At 39.6% G+C, this 16,565-nt stretch overlaps 1 protein-coding gene across 3 annotated transcripts in view; it reads right to left on the minus strand.

Annotated features, from left to right (window-relative positions):
* fam189a1 (family with sequence similarity 189 member A1) overlaps nucleotides 1-16,565 on the minus strand; it is an 86,460-nt gene that overhangs the window by 43,176 nt on the left and 26,719 nt on the right. For all 3 annotated transcript variants that reach the window (XM_028576399.1, XM_028576385.1, XM_028576392.1), the window contains exon 3: nucleotides 4,697-4,753. In XM_028576399.1, coding sequence (XP_028432200.1) covers nucleotides 4,697-4,753 — 57 coding nt within the window. The remainder of the gene's footprint in view (nucleotides 1-4,696; nucleotides 4,754-16,565) is intronic.

Raw genomic sequence — 16,565 nt, forward strand, 5'->3', positions numbered from 1 at the left:
GTGAAGCTCGCAGGCAGTTTCGACTTATGTTAGCTGTCCGTCCAGAGTAACGGGGTCTATTGGTCCATTTTATATATGTCAATGTGAGGAACTAATTACAGTTGCAGCTCTAGTGTTGTGATCGCTGTGAGGTTGCCAGGCAACCAGCAGAGACTCCAGGAAGCGAATGAGACTTTTCTCCCCAGGATATAGTTACATGTAACTAAAAACGACAACTTGTTTTCATATTTTCTCAATGAATTTAACAAACATGATAAACTAAATATTACAAGTTCATTTGGAGGTGTTGATATGGGTATTTTTGAACTGCGGACAGAGCCTGGCTAGCTGTTTACCCTGCTTCCAGTCTTAATGCTAAGCTAATTGCCTCATGGCTCTCTCTTCCTTCTTAAAGCTATAGTACGTAGTTTCTGTCGCCCCCATGAGGAAGTAATGACAACAAAATTGTCGGCGCATCCACATGACACAAGCCTTCCATAATCGCGCATGCGCCCCCACCCCTCCTCCACACAGTTGCTAGTAGCCAAGGAGGACACGGAGAATTAAAAAAACAAGATGGACTCTTCAGAAGTAATAATTATCTTCACTTGAGTTTCTGCGAGCGAAAGTCGCCGAACGACACCAGTTTCTGAACATAGCCATACTGAGAAATACAGAGAGAGTTTTGTGGAGCTGATAGTCTTAATTAGCTTTGCATCAACTTATTTAGCAATGGCTTGAATGTAACGGACGTTCATTAATATCAAAAAGTTACGCACTAAAGCTTTAAAAATGAGATCTCAACTGTGTTGGGCTTGGGTCGGTTCGGACATAAATATCTTAATGTCTGTCGGGCTTGGGCTGGGCTCGGTTACTGCTCTGTCGGACGCAGGCCGGGCTTGGACAGAAAAATGCGGCCCGATCCGCACTCTAATACAGTATAGAAGTATGTAAAGACGTGTTGTGTGTACTGTACATACTTACACTTTAAACTAATAACAACAAAAAGGAACACTTGAAGCTTCCTGAGACAAATACTCCACACTGCAGACTATCGCTGTCTTGTTTCCCAACAGGGCAAACAGGGACTTAATGCCCTATAACTCTCTCTCTGTCTTTCTGTCTCTCTCTAAACACATAATCCATCACAGTCACAAACAACAGAAGACTGCAGGTAGTCTTGTCTTTCTCCTGCCTCAAGTGATACGGAGTAAATCTGCCACTGCATTAATGCAGCAGACTTGACTGGATAGACAACTACAATGTTTATAAGCTGTTTCAGATAAGGTGGAAGAGGAGGATTTCCTTTATACATGGTTACAGTGTGATTTTTCATTCCCTAAGCACAATATATCAATATATCTTGATGTGGAGTTTACAAGAAAAGTTTGGGGGTAGAAAGAATTCAACACATCTTTTCTCCCCAAAATAGTGCCCTTGTTTTTTCCACTCTGTCATAAAAGCATCCAGTCTCCAATCATCCAAACATTGCACTCAGTGATATACACTGACTTGACTGCAATGTGTCGGAACCAAAGCCTGTCTCGCCTTTTCTACTTTTACTTCTACTAATACTTCTGCATAAATGCAAATGTCTCAGAAAGCTGCAAACATTTTGTACATCTCAAAATGCTGACAGATTGTTATAATTAGAAGAAATAATTTATTTTAATATTTTATACCAATTGTTTTAGGACTGCAACTAACGATTGTTTCATTATTTGATTCATACATTTTTTTCTTCAGTCTATAAAATGATAAAACATGCCCATAAAAAAACCTTAAAGGAATAGAAAAAAAATAGAAAAGAAATCCCACTCTTACACCTGTCTTTTATATAGATACAACTAGCAGCAGGTTAGCTTAGCCTGGAGTCTTGTCTTCTCTACAAGTTTGCCGGGCAACCAGTGGTGACTCCAGGAAGTCATTACACCGGGCCAAGAAATACTCCGGCATAGGGTTGCCACTTTTCATGCAGAAAAATAAAGGACATCAAAGATATTTTTCTTTAAACAATGTTGATTTCATACAGACTCATGGCTTCTAAATGAACGGGACGCACCATTTTATTTTTAAATATGGGACGTTTCCATATTTTAAGGGACAGGTGGCAACCCTATCCGGCACATTTTTTTTCCACTTACACTAAAAAAAAATGTTGTTGCCTTTGGACAGAGCCAGGCTAGCTGTTTCCCTCTGATTCCAGTATTTGTGCTAAGCTAAGCTAAGCTAAGCTAACTGCAGATATACGAGTAGTATCAAAATTTTCATCTAACTCTGTGCCAGGAAGCGAATGAACATAATCAAATATTTGCCTTTTTTGCTTGATAAAGTACTTATACAATAAGTTATCAAAACAGTTGCAGATTAATTCTGTACAAACTGATTACTTGAGTAATTAACTAATCCTTTCAGCCCTAAATTTATTAGCAGAGTAAACTGCCCGGATCTAACAATTATCCCCTGGACCTTGTTCCAACATTTAATAGACCGATCTTGAATAAGTCAGCAAAGAAAACCAAGTCTTTTACACACATAATTAAACAGTTTGGAGAAACTCCAGTTATTACGAATCACGATGCAGAGCGTAGCCACCCACAGTTGGCAGATGGGATGGTGTAGTGTTGCCAGGCCTGAAAGCGTTCAGCCGGTGTATTAGTCACCTGCCAGTCAGCGCTGGGTCGAGGCCAGAAATTGACAAGCTTGACTGTCAGGACTGAAAATCACATGCAACAGTCACAGAAACCACACCAGATATTATCTTTTAGACCCCTCTACAGACAGAAAGAAGTGGCCTCAGACTGACATCTCTGTGTTCTAACAGGCACAGACTATTTTAGTAAATTAGTCATGCTTTTAAAAAAAAAAAAAAAAAAAAAAAGAGAGGTAAGAGGATTTAACTCTTTTATAGTGCGACCAAATCACACCTCCAATGATGGTATATTTCCTTTGATCCACAAGAGCAGACACGATTCAATCACTTTCTCTGGTGTGACAGTACACAAAGGCAAAGACAGGAAGGGGAATAGAAATGTGAAAGGAGACGATGCAGATATGTGTAGCAGGGATGCAAGGTGATAAAACTAAAGGGAGCAATAAGACAAGTGATATGCAGGGACGGGTACAACCATGATGTGGTGAAGCAGCAGAAATGAGAGGAGATTATTTACGGCATTAAGAGAGCATGAAATAGAATCGGGCTTGTTTGTGCTGCACTCCAGTCCTGATCGTTAAGAACAGTAAGACTGAAAGATATGTAGTCAGATAGAGAAAATCTTCAGTCACAAGTAAACTATAATGCACATTTATGTCTTTTTGTAGTGTAAAGGATTGAAAAAAATAATGATTTATGTTTTGCATTACACATGCAGGTAAGGGGAGTGTGGGCTACAACATGCCCTACATGGTTTTATGGCAGAGAAGTGTTGGGAAGAAGAGAAACATTTCACCTCTCAATTGTAATTTCCCCAATGGGGATCAATAAAAAGTATAAAATAAAATTAATTAACTAAAAATAAAATTAAAATTAAAGCAACACTGCAGGATCAGAGCCCGTATTTTTAAAAAGTAAAAATCTTTCACTTTTACTCCTTCTACTAACACAATTTCAGAGCTTCTGAGATATGTTGGGGGAATAATACATTAGTCAAAGCAATATGATTCAGAATAGCCTATTATTTGCATTTGATTTGATAGGATGTTACACAGCTTTATTCCCTGGTTCCTGTTTTTTAGCAGGGGTTCAAACAACAAGAGCAGTCACTTCCCATGCAGCATCATTGTCTAAATCACAGCAGCAACAACATTTCTCAAAACTGGAGCAGGAAAGAAATTCATAATGCACATATTCAAACAATATTATTATAATTAATTTACAATTGGTTTAATGGATTTTGGTCAATTCCATGTTATTTGCCACTGGATACTTTAAGGATTTTACACAATTTATAATAAACAACATGAACTTTATATGGCAGTAGGGTAAATCCTCTCATAAAGTCTCACATTGGTTATTCTTGCCAAGAGCATGCATGTGATTAATTATGTGATCACTAGAGAGATGCTCTTAAAAGGTTGCTCTACACTACAGTCAAATGCAAATAGTGAGCTATCCTGGTAAGTTACCCTGTCCTAAATTAGTAACATAGTTCAATGATTCTAGGCAAGCAGAGACAAGAAAAGTGAAAACTGCTGAGACTTCTGACTTAAGTCCTGTAGTTTCTAGTCCAGCGGCTGTGAAAACATACACTGGAGCTGTGATCTAGGGATTTTAACACAACCTGAACATGCCCCAAAGTGGAAACTGTGTTCACGGAGAGTCACAGTTTATAGGGCTGCTAAACCACAAGTGTGACCAGCAGCAAGGTTTATACTTTTTAGCACCCTGTCACATTGTGTCAATAAACGGAGATGACAGCCTGAGGTCTATATATAGGTGTAGAGATACTGCACATAATAAAAATCAATTTTCAAGTTGTTTTCTGTAGCTACGTCATCTCAGGTCAGCAGTTAATGATGTCTTATGCTTTGTCATGATTGTATTCTAATGTCTGTACTAATCTACACATGGTGATCCTAATAGGAAAGAAACACAGCATCTGTTTCAGTATGTAAGTAGGTGTCTCGTACAACGGCACATGTCCCTCTCTTGGGTATTATTTCGTTGTTTAGAGTTGTATGATTAGCAGCTGAGTGTGGGCGTTCAGAGGACACTCACCACAAGAGAGAGCGGCCTCTTCCATGACACCACTCCGATCAGTCCAGAGAGCAGCACCTGGCAGAGAGGACCAGAAAACAGATGCTGTAAGAGGTGATTGATACTGACAGCTATGTGGAAACAATAATGATAAATGACATATAATAACATTTTAATCACCAAGATAATTGCTAAGATCTGGGAAATGAGTATGATGATGCAAGAAAAATGAGCAGTCAGATGATCTTACAGGTTTTAAATCTTTTGTAATAATGAGTGATTTTGTTACAATGTGGTACTTGGCACTTGGATATGGATACTGGCAACTTCCACCTTGGATGCATAGAATTTAGATAAAAATGAAAATAAGACTAAAGTTGTAATAAACCCAAATTGTCCTATACTGTTCACAAGCACTAACAACACACAGTAATTAACTCTGCATCTATTTAAAGTACTTCAGTTGCTTGTCCTCTGATACACAAAAACAGACTGTCAATATGGGATTCACTTCTTCTGTGGTTTCTCTGGCAAATACACTGATTGGAAAGATCATCTTCTACATGATGGGATGAGTAATACACAGATCAGGTGGGAGCTGTTGCTCGTTTGGCAATTCTGTGCCCATCTGGCGTCAGAATTGTCAACTGCTCATCATGTATTCACAGGCTCACTCTTTCACCGTTTCTTTTCTTAGCTGGGAACAAATGAACAACACAATCCTGTAGTTTGAGGTGGTTATATGTGCATAAGTGCAATGCCACATCTTTTCACAGTTGGTTGGGCTTTTAAAAGCTACTCTAATGTGTTCCCTGCTTCTTAAAAGTGTAATTTACTCCTCACACAACCTGATCCACCACACAGGAAACTGCATGTATTTCTCATTTTATATATATATATATATATATATATATATATATATATATATATATATATATATACACACAATACATCACAACAAGACAATGCAGTCACAATCATCTCACATATACATACACTAATAATTGTGCCTTAACCTAACCAAACCGTAACCAGAGCATTGTCACATAATAATACTGATTTAGTTTTCAACAGTAATTTTTAACAGTTTTGGGAGGCACAGACAAATGATGCTGTCCTGCTGATAGGGGCGTCAGATCAGATATATGTGTCGATCTAAAGATGGCATAAACAAACAACAAAATGTTTTTTGTGGTTTAATTCGGAGGCCTTCTTGTGTTACTACCACGGTGACTTTATCAGACTGTCTCTCAGGACTTTTTGGTGCTCAAGGTTTTTCCATTAGCACTGATTTGCTTTTAGATTTTGTGCTCCATCTACCTCGAACCAGTTACCCTCAGCTCGCTGCGTTGGCTGAAATGAAACGATTCAAGCTATCTGGATCCATCTTGTTGTGAGGTCTGTGATTCCCTCTAATACTTATTACTCCGATCCTGTTATTGAGCGGTCTGCTTGATTTAAACGGTCTGTCTTCTGTAACAATGTCACACTTAACAGTTTAAAAAAAAAAGAGATACTGATTAAATAAAATTTAAATGAAAAAAAAAACTATTGTTTTTCTCAGCACATTTCACTTGGGCGTGGTGTTGTATTCTTTTACAGTGCCTGTTACTGTAGATGTGAATTTACGCATCATCAAGCGTATGTGAACAAAGGGTACTCATAGCCTCCAGTGCTCTATTCCTCCATGGTCTCTCTCTGTGCCTTTCACCTTTCTTCACCCTTCATTAAACACCAACATGCTCCCCATATCCCCCATCTTGCTCTCCTCCTTACCTTCACTTTTCTTGATACTCTCTCTCTCTCTCTCTCTCTCTCTCTCTCTCTCTCTCTCTCTCTCTCTCTATCTTTCCCTTTCCAATTTCTCCCTGTATCACACTCCATATCTGTATTTCTTGCTCCTGCTCTGCGCCCACACAATCACAGTGTATTTCTGCACTTACACTCTCACTCTAACTACTCTCTATCCAGGGTTCTTATTTCTGTTTCCCTCTCCATCTTGTTGCACTCTCTAGTCAATATTTCACTTCTCTCTCTCTCTCTCTCTCTCTCTCTCTCTCTCTCTCTCTCTCTCTCTCTCTAATAATGCATTCCCTAGCCCCTTACCCTAAACATCACAACTAAATGCCTAACCTTAACCCTTACCCTCACCTTAACCATAACCTATTTCTATCCCTAATCCTACAACCAAGTCTTAACCCTCAAACAGCCCTTTAAACTTGTGGGGTCCAGCACTTTGGCCCCACAAAGCTGTTGGGACCCCACAAGTATACTGGACTCCCGGTTTTTGGACCCCACAAATATAGTTAAACAAGCCCACACACACACACACACACACACACACACACACACACACACACACACACACACACACACCTAATTAGAAACCTGGATTAAAGGATAAGGCTAGTGCTTTTTTTTAACCTTTTTAATTATCAACAAATTCCACAAAAAAATCCAACCCCACAATAAATGTATCCAACTAACAAATACTGTGATTATGCCTCAGTGCCATACAACTCCATCATCATCCAAAAACTATTAAAACACATTAAAGCCATACACATGCTGTGTTTTGGACTTTTTACTGAGATTTAATGATATTAAAAAAGATAAAATAGTGGAACATTTATTAATTTATTTAGTTCGCGAGTGAGAAGACACTGGAGCGGGAGATTGTCCGGAGAATTGTCGCAGCGGAGGTGGTATTGCATTCACTTTACCGCACTGCTTTGCGTCGAAAGGAGCCAGCTGAAGTGGTTTGGGCATCTGGTAAGGATGCCCCCTGGTCGCCTCCCTAGGGAGGTGTTCCAGGCTTGTCCAGCTGGGAGAAGGCCTCGGGGAAGACCCAGGACTAGGTGGAGACATTATATCTCTACCCTGGCCTGGGAACGCCTCGGGATCCCCCAATCAGAGCTGGTTAATGTGGCTCGGGTAAGTGAAGTTTGGGGTGCCCTGCTGGAGCTGCTGCCCCCGTGACCCGACCCCGGATAAGCAGATGATGATGATGGATGGATGGATGGATGGATGGATGGATGGATGGAGGATTTTTATACGTTTGCCGTTGCCGTCAAATCCACAGTTATGCTTAGATAGCACCAGAATAAAGCCTATGATTCCCTAAGTGCCGCTGGGTGCAATTATGTTGCTGTCCAGCTCTGTTGCAACTGCTAGAGACAATCTGCAGCCGGTGTGCTGTGTGTGTTAGCATTGTTTCACTATCTTTACAAGCTGGGTCTATTTTTGCCAAAGAAGTACTTTCTCTTTGTTCTTCTTGTTTTGTCACTTCTCCTCCAAAGTCTGTGAAGCAGGAGACGAGGTGCTAGTTTTCCTTTTGCTAACATACACTACGTAGGGAATAAAAAAAGATATACAGTATATAAAAAAAGATTTAAACAATGAAGATATCTACACAGTAGTCTGAATCAACTGAAAGTACATTTTCAGGATAAAGCCTGACATCAGGCGTTGCCCCTCACCTTCCGCTCTCTGTGTGTTTCCGTTCTCTAACGCCGTTGTCTTCGGGAAACAACAAAAGACTTCGAGCTAGGAAGCTACACATTGAAAATGGCAAGTTTTGAAGAAAAGGATCATGCAACAGTGCAGGCCTGCTTGGTTCTTTCGGGAAATGATTGTAAAGATTTACAAAGAACATTTTTACGACATTTTCTATATAACTGGAACGTTTTGGGACCAATATGAGGATTGCTATTTGATTAAGTATACATACAAAGATCAAATTACGTTTAACCATGTATCCAGCTAATTTATATGGCTCACGTCACTGTATAGTGTGAACAATTAACTTAATTTAATATTTTAAGTGGTGTTTTCTTTCCAAGACTATTTCGCAGTGCCACCGGCAAGAAAAAAACAACAACTCGGAGGGTTTTTTTCTCCTATCCCAGAATGTATGTGTGGTGTTACAGTAGCCAGACCTTACTCCACAGCGCTGTGGAGATAGGTCTCGCAATGCGAGACTAGCTACACAGTTGACAATTAAAGCACAGCCATAATCTAGAAAAAAAAAAACGGCAGGAGCAAGTAAAAGACAGCTTGTGTTACTCTTCTGTTACTGAAGGTAACATTCAAACTCTCACTTAGGAAACCTTGAACTAACTTTGTAAATAACACTTAGCAGAAGGTTTTATGTTAACAATAAAAGGCTCAAAAGGGACCAGAGTTTTAATGTCAGAGTTGGATAACACTTAAAGACATCTAATATTTGATGGCAGTTCGTCAACAGAGCAGGATGTTCAGATTCCGCTTAAGTGACATGGGTAACAACCTCAAAATGACAGAGGATTTGATAAAGTGAGCATAAAAAACGAAATTATTTTATTTAAAACTGCAACTCCGGGCTAATATGACACACACACACGCACACATGCGCACACTCACACACAAAACACACTCAAATGCAGATGCACAAGGAGACACACACAGACACTTTACTGATAAATGTAAATGGAACGAGAGAAAAAAGCGAGGCTTTCACTTTTCACAGGACGGGATCAGTGGAGCCATAAAAGAATGCATTACTCTGATACTCTGACAGAGACAAGCACACACACACACACACACACACACACACACACACACACACACACACACACACACACAACCAGAGGTGACACGTTATTTGAGGCCCACCACAAAGCAACATTTAAAATCCAACAACTTAAAACTTTCTTTTTACAGATCAGTGCCTTTTTGCACAGTCAGTGTGAAAAGGTTTGAACTCAAACTCCTCTATGACAGAAAAAAGGCCACATGAACACTGCTGGATCCCTGCCTGAGTGAAACCCAGCACGTGATGAGGCTGTGTAGCTGCCACAGAAAAATACACACACACACACACACACACACACACACAGAACACACATTCACAACCCAGTACACAGCTTTAGTACAACAAAACCTGCATTTAACTACGGAAGAAGAAAAAAACAAATGGACATTTTTCATCATGTAATCAAATAAAATCTTTGTGTGAATGAGAGATGTTTTCTTTCTCACATTACAGCAAGCTATTTCTGTCCTAGACATTATAGGAAGTTTGGAGTAACAGAGTTTCATTTGGGATATTTGAAAAATGTGAAAACATGACTCAATTCAATTCAATTTCAATTCAATTCAATATTCAATTCAATTTCAATTCAATTCAATTTTCTGACTCAGGATTATTCAATTTTTGTTTAAATCTAAGTTATTTTGTGCATCCAGAGATTTTGACATTACAGATATTTAGATATTTGCAGACGATGTCCCTCTGATCGTTACCTACCTCTGATGTTTATGTGGTTAATAGTCAAATGTGTCATAAGGATGAAGATAAGCACCTCCAAGTTCTCTCTTAAGAATAGGTTAAGGTATCTTGGGGTATTATTAAGGATTGTCTATTAAAAGATTATGAGATTGATCACCCTCTAGGAAGTGGTGGTGAGGAGATATTGGAGCTGTAAAACAAACTCTAATTGTCTTGTTCTATTTGTGTACTAACCCAGAGATTTGGAGTACTGACTGAGAGACTGAGCTGCGTTTATGGTCTTAGCTTCGAGTAAGGAGCTCAGTGATTTGGAAGGACCTTGATTTGGAGGCAATCCTTCTTAACTTTGAGAGGAGTCGATTAAGGTGGCTGAGACACAGGAGGAACTTTTGGGAAAAAGTGTGTGGGCTTCTCTGCTCTTCCTTGTTTTTAACCTTAACTTGATACTGATTAGAGAAAAGATGACAGACGTTCAGGTCTGTTTTTCTATTCTTTAAATATTACATTTGGTGAAAATGTATGTCATAGACCATGGAAACAAGGGATTAGTTTCTTCATGATAAATAGGGAGCACCATTTGGTTTGTAGTATTATCTTTTTCAAACATATATTGTCTCTGTACATTTAGGCAATTATACAGTTCACTAATCGGCAGTAGAGGCATCATTACTGTTGACTTATTTGACTAAAACTGATCATTTTGTCTTTGTTCCCCTTTACATTTTTCTTGTGTAATAAAGTACTTGCAGATCTTACAATAATGAGCTTCTCGTGGTTTATTTGTTATTCCCTACACTGTTTTTCTATAGAAAAAACATTCAGATACCAGCTACAGTATGCCAACGATACAGCATTCATTGGCATTCCTCCTGAACGGGTTTGTATGACATCATACGAAAAGTTATGCACAAGTTATGATAGCCTGCAAAGACAGAAGTCACGTGATAACCAGTCACATGACAGTTAAGCTTAACAGACAAAAGGTTATTGTGAGCCGGGTACAGAGCACCGTGAGGTGTGGGGTGTTTCAGAGGCTGTTACAGTTCAGTTTAGCAGTCAAAAAGTGGGCAACATGAAGCGACGACAGCTAAGTTTAGGCACTGCTTGACAAGGCCTGTGTTTTATGACACATCTATGTGGACCAGGATGGTCTTATACGGCAGCAGTCAATGTGGTGCATACAACAATAAATGGGAAGGACATACAAATTAAAGTGCATTACTTTTTGTAACTGTATGTATGAGTTGTTCATGAGAACAGCCTGTCATTGGTTTACTGTCAGAAAGAGATGAAAACAGTATTTTTATATCTCAGGACAGACTTAATGACTAACAGAAGTGAGTATTATTTAATTCCTGTAGTCCCATTTTGGTTAAAAGACGGAAGTAGATGATTTCATGGGCTCAGGAAACATTTTTGATTGTTAAAAAAATGTAATGGCCAACTGTATCTCTGGTATAAATTGAGCTCTTATGATGTCAGACAGCATATTTTAGAGATGGTTGTTCAGTTTGGTTTCTTTTTCTCTCAATGTGTCAGTGGATACATGTAAACCAACAATAAAACCAAACCCGCTAGAATTGTAAACCCATCTAGCTAAAATATTCGATGATATCAGAAACAAATGTCAAATTTACACAGGGAATAGAAACAACCTGTATATTTTAATGTAATCAGACAGTCAACAGTCAAATCAAATTAGAAGTTAAATTGTTATTTAAAGGGTGTCAAAGAGGCATTATTTCAGCTCTGAGATCACAGTTTATGTTTATTCCATATTTTTTTATAAAGTGGTTCTAATATCTTCACCTCTACATAAACTGTATGTATCAAAAAACAACTTTTGATATGATGGAACAACAAAAGTGCAGCCTCAAAACAACACACAAGCAAGTAGTTGTAGGGAAACAAATTATTTTTGCAGAGCTGCTGTATTGCATTGATTTACATCATAAAATGTTTTTTTATTAGAGGAATTACTTCTGATTCTGAGAACTAAACACTGTGTCAAATCAATTTTATTCATAAAGCCTCACAAATCACAAGTTTTTCTCACACTCTGTTCTTTAATAAGGAAAAACTGTCCCCAAAAAACGGTGAACGAAATGGAAGAAACCTCATGAGCAAAAGAGAAGGAATACCCTTTCCCATAGAGACATACAATATGTTGTGTGTACAGAATAGAACAAAATAGCAAAATTACAAAATGGAAACCTCTGTTGACAATACATTTCTATTATATTATTGTTTCTATGCTATCACTTGTTTACATAACTTTCATGTCTCATTAAGTGTTGTTTCTTCTAAAAAAATCAATTAGCAGATGAGTAAATAAACAACCTCTTCTTCCTAATATCCAAAGTGAAGACTTCCATAATAAACAGACAAGGGTGGTGTTTGTGACTCCATACTACTAATTAGAGAGAAAGATATGAGAGTGCTGAAGCTGCTATAGATTCTTCCTAAATCACAGTCTTCACCCATTCTTATTCATTTATGCGTGGTGCCAATCAAAGAAGCCATTACTGAGAGTGAGGGTTTAGAAAGCAGGCTGTTTCTCAAACATCATCATTGCCAAGATGGATGGAGCCAGTGTGGTTGCCCTGGTAACCATGAATTGGCCATTTGCCAGGATACATAATGATTTCCCATCAGCTGCTGCACTGTGAGGGGCAGAGACCCTTTGCTGGTTCAGACAGGCTTCATGGACACACTGCACATGAATCTCCCACATCTCACACACACACACACACACACACACACACACACACACACACACACACAGGAGTCCAACATTGTCTGTCTGGGGCCAAAATCCAGGGGCCCAAGCAATACGTTATACCGCTTATAGCTCAGAAAACACACACACACACACACACACACACACACACACACACACACACACACACACACACACACACACACACACATTAGAAACCTTGTCATACATGGTAAAACCAGAGCCGGTCTACGGAGAGCCATTTCACTCCCTATTCAGCCCCATTGTACCAAATTCGGTTGCAGTTCCACCAGAGTTCCACTGGGTGTGATCGCAGGCGAGTGCAAAATTAATGGGACTCTATGAATTAGACGGCTAAATTTGTCTCTTTCGCCTGATTGCCATTGACAAATCTCAGATTTGATTGTAGTTTTTGCAAGTTCAACATGGATTATATGTCAAAAGTTGAATGAACGAGTACTTATGTCCTTTTGATTTCTTACAAGTTGAGTCGTTGTTGCCCATAAACACGCTAGCATTCTGCTAATGAATGCTGATTGGTCAGTGAAGGACTGATTACGACAAGAGATCCCATTTGATGGCATCCGAAGCGGAACCAGAATGTCAGAGTGAATATTTCGGCATGGTCTTTAAAACATTAGCAAACCTCTTTCTAGCAAGTGTGTTAACAGGGAGAGCCTGCCTGTCAGCTGTGTCGATGCCTCGAGAGAAAAAAAGGAAGTGACTCAGAGCTTGCCGTAAAGCAGTATATCTGGCCGTATGATGTGTATGACGTCATTGACATTTTAAAAGGCTTTTTAGAACAAACAAAAAAAGCCACTTTTGAATGCAACATTCAAATTACCAGACAAAAAATTATATCATGAGAAAAGAGGATTTTGAGGGGTATAGCTCCATAGAGTCCCATTCATTCTGCACTCGCCTGTGATAGCCCCTATATGGAATCCGAGTGGAACTGCAACAAGCCGGAAGTATCGAAAGAGTGGAACTACTTCCCTTATTAGAAATTCTTTGGTAAAACTTAATACAATAGCTAAAATAAGCAAACCTCTCCGACACAGACCGATTCACACTCATGCTGCAGAAACTACACATCAGCCGGCTCATATCCTGCTGTTCGTTTTCAAGTGAAACAGCCCCTTTTATTTCCTTTCATTTTTGCTTGATGTCAAGAGAAGAAAGTCTTTTCTACACAGTCAACCGTTTCTCTTTGAGCTCATCTTTTTTATACTGTGTTGAGTACTGTGTGTGTGTGTGTGTGTGTGTGTGTGTGTGTGTGTGTGTGTGTGTGTGTGTGTAAAGCAGAGAAAGGGGAGGTAACCTTTCCTCTTATGACATCATAAAGGGAAGATCCCAGATCGGCCCATCTGAGCTTTCATTTTCTCAAAGGCAGAGCAGGATACCCAGGGCTCGGTTTACACCTATCGCCATTTCCAGCCACTGGGGGACCATAGGCAGGCTGGGGGAACACATATTAATGTTAAAAAAACCTCATAAAGTGACATTTTCATGCCATGGGACCTTTAAGGGGTGTAAAAAAAAAAAAACATAAAAAAAAACAGTTAGCCTATTTCCTAGCATTTTATTCATTTCTGTAAAGAAAACTACATTAAGTTGTTATCTAAATCCTAAAAATAAGGAAAAAGAAAAACTCATCTTTGAAGCAGTATTAAAAAAAAAGATCTGCTCAAAATGCATCCAAACCGCTCGTTTTACACAAACTTCCTGCAATTATTGTGTTCACTATTTGGGTTAATTATACAGTTTATCAGTTGTTATGTACTGTTGTTGTGCATGCATTGAATATAATGTGAAATATACATAAAATATGTCACATCTCTCTGATGTGTCCGTTAGGTTCTACTCTCTATGTTATTGCTCTCCCTGCTAAATCCTGCACTGCTGCTTAGATTAATTTAGATGAGCACCTACAATGCACCTAATAAAGTGTATTACTATTTATGCTAAAAATGCTCCTGTACCCTCACTCACAAGTGTATCTCATAGAAACTGGAAAAAAGCAGCAATTTGTATTTTTTTGAATGGTTTTGATTAAGAATGTCAATGTCAGTTTAGCTTTTGAGCAAAAGTCCACAAATTTAAACTCAAATATTCTGACAGGACAAGTTCACAGGAGTAAAAAGAATGATGCACTAAATACGGATGAGACTGAATATGAAAAGAAAAAAAAATCACCTTCACTTCACCTTGAAGATTTGTGTGTGAGCGTGTGTGCGTGTGCGTGTGTGTGTGTGTGTGTGTGTGTGAGACCACATGAAAGACATATGAAGGTGAGCTGTAGCATCAGGGGAGCTTAACTCTTAATGCTTGTGTGACAATTTTGGCTTTGAGCAACCTTCAAGAAACCTTTCCTGGGCATGAATGAGCGGCACAACATGTGTCTGTGAGTGTGTATGTATAATACACAAGTTTTTCACATACTAACATATAAACGAGCCGTGTCACCCAGTACTGTAAGTGTAAGTCTCAGAGAGCATATGAACCATAGGGGTCATGAGATGTTGCTGTACAGAGTCTCATGCTGACAAAGCTAACAGACGTGTGCATTTGGCCTCCTCGTGCTCCCGCTGTTTCAACAACAGCAGCCGTTTTCTTTCCCTAACATCCGTTTCCTACAGTATTCCCTTTTCTCTCCACCCACCCACCTGCTCTTCCTTCGTAACCCCCTCCCCCCCATCTTGTATATCATCGCTTTGCTGTGGAGCTCAGCAGCACCTCGCCGCCGTTGCCATGGAAACAGTGGAACAACAGCAGGTTGACTGCTGCTGCTGCCTGGGGGCGTGGCATCTCAGCCCTCCTTTGTTTCTCTCCTCTCACTCATGCAGGTCTGTAGTATCTCTGCTGAATCCATGAATCAACTCCGAAACATGTGTCTGAATGTGAATCACAACTTAATAAGAAAATAGTTACAATATTTACCAGCAGTGGTGTGTGCTGCAGCCTTTGCAACAAGACAGTGGGTCAACATGACATGAACTGGAGTACGATAATGCTCCTATACAACATTTACACGGTTCCATTAAATAAAGATATGCACATTGAATGTGAATTAAGCGTGTTTGTTTGGTCAGCAAACTCAAGGTGGAATAGGTGTTTCTAGAAACCAATCAGAATCGTCATGGGCGGCGCTAAGCACCAGGCAGAGCCACGATGCCGCTGCAAAATAGCCTCGGGAACTTGTTTTGGTGGAACATTTGTTCAAAAGTTGTTTTAGTTGTGCATCAGACAACGCAAATTGGACAGATAGTCTAGCTAGCTGTCTACATTTACCCTGCAGAGATCTGAGGAGCAGTTAACCATAGTCCTCATAAATCGACCAGAGTTTAAAATTCCAACACAAAGAAAAAGGAAGGTAACAGACATCCGGCCGAAAAGAGTAAAATCCGGCAGAATTTCCAGCGGCAACGGAGCAATCCCGGAAGTGGAACGTTGTGGATGTAGACTAACAATACAGTGACCCTCTCATGTTTATGCTGTGTCGACCAAGGACAAGTATGCCCTGATCTGCCCTAAATGTATACACCTTTTCATATTCCAGGTACACGCACAAGTACACAGGTGTTTGTCTATACATACGCACTATTAACAGAAAGTATACCATGAGCCTAAGATGACCATGATGCCTTGCTTTCTGAGGTAAGATTTCCCTGCTTCCCTGTTTGGTCAGTGTCAGTGCTGTGCCACAAAACCTTTACTTCAGACAAAGTGACTGAAGCGAGAATGGAGTGTGTGAGGATGAAAAACCCTTGACCCGTTTCTTGCATTGTGAGCACACAGCAGATCTGATTGGTCGTGAGCAAGCTGAGAGAAAGAAAGAGAGACAAAAGAGAGAGAAGAGGCTGCTGTGTGAGTGTTCTTGT

Source organism: Perca flavescens, chromosome 1 (genome assembly GCF_004354835.1).
Source record: "Perca flavescens isolate YP-PL-M2 chromosome 1, PFLA_1.0, whole genome shotgun sequence".
Lineage (NCBI taxonomy): Eukaryota > Metazoa > Chordata > Actinopteri > Perciformes > Percidae > Perca > Perca flavescens.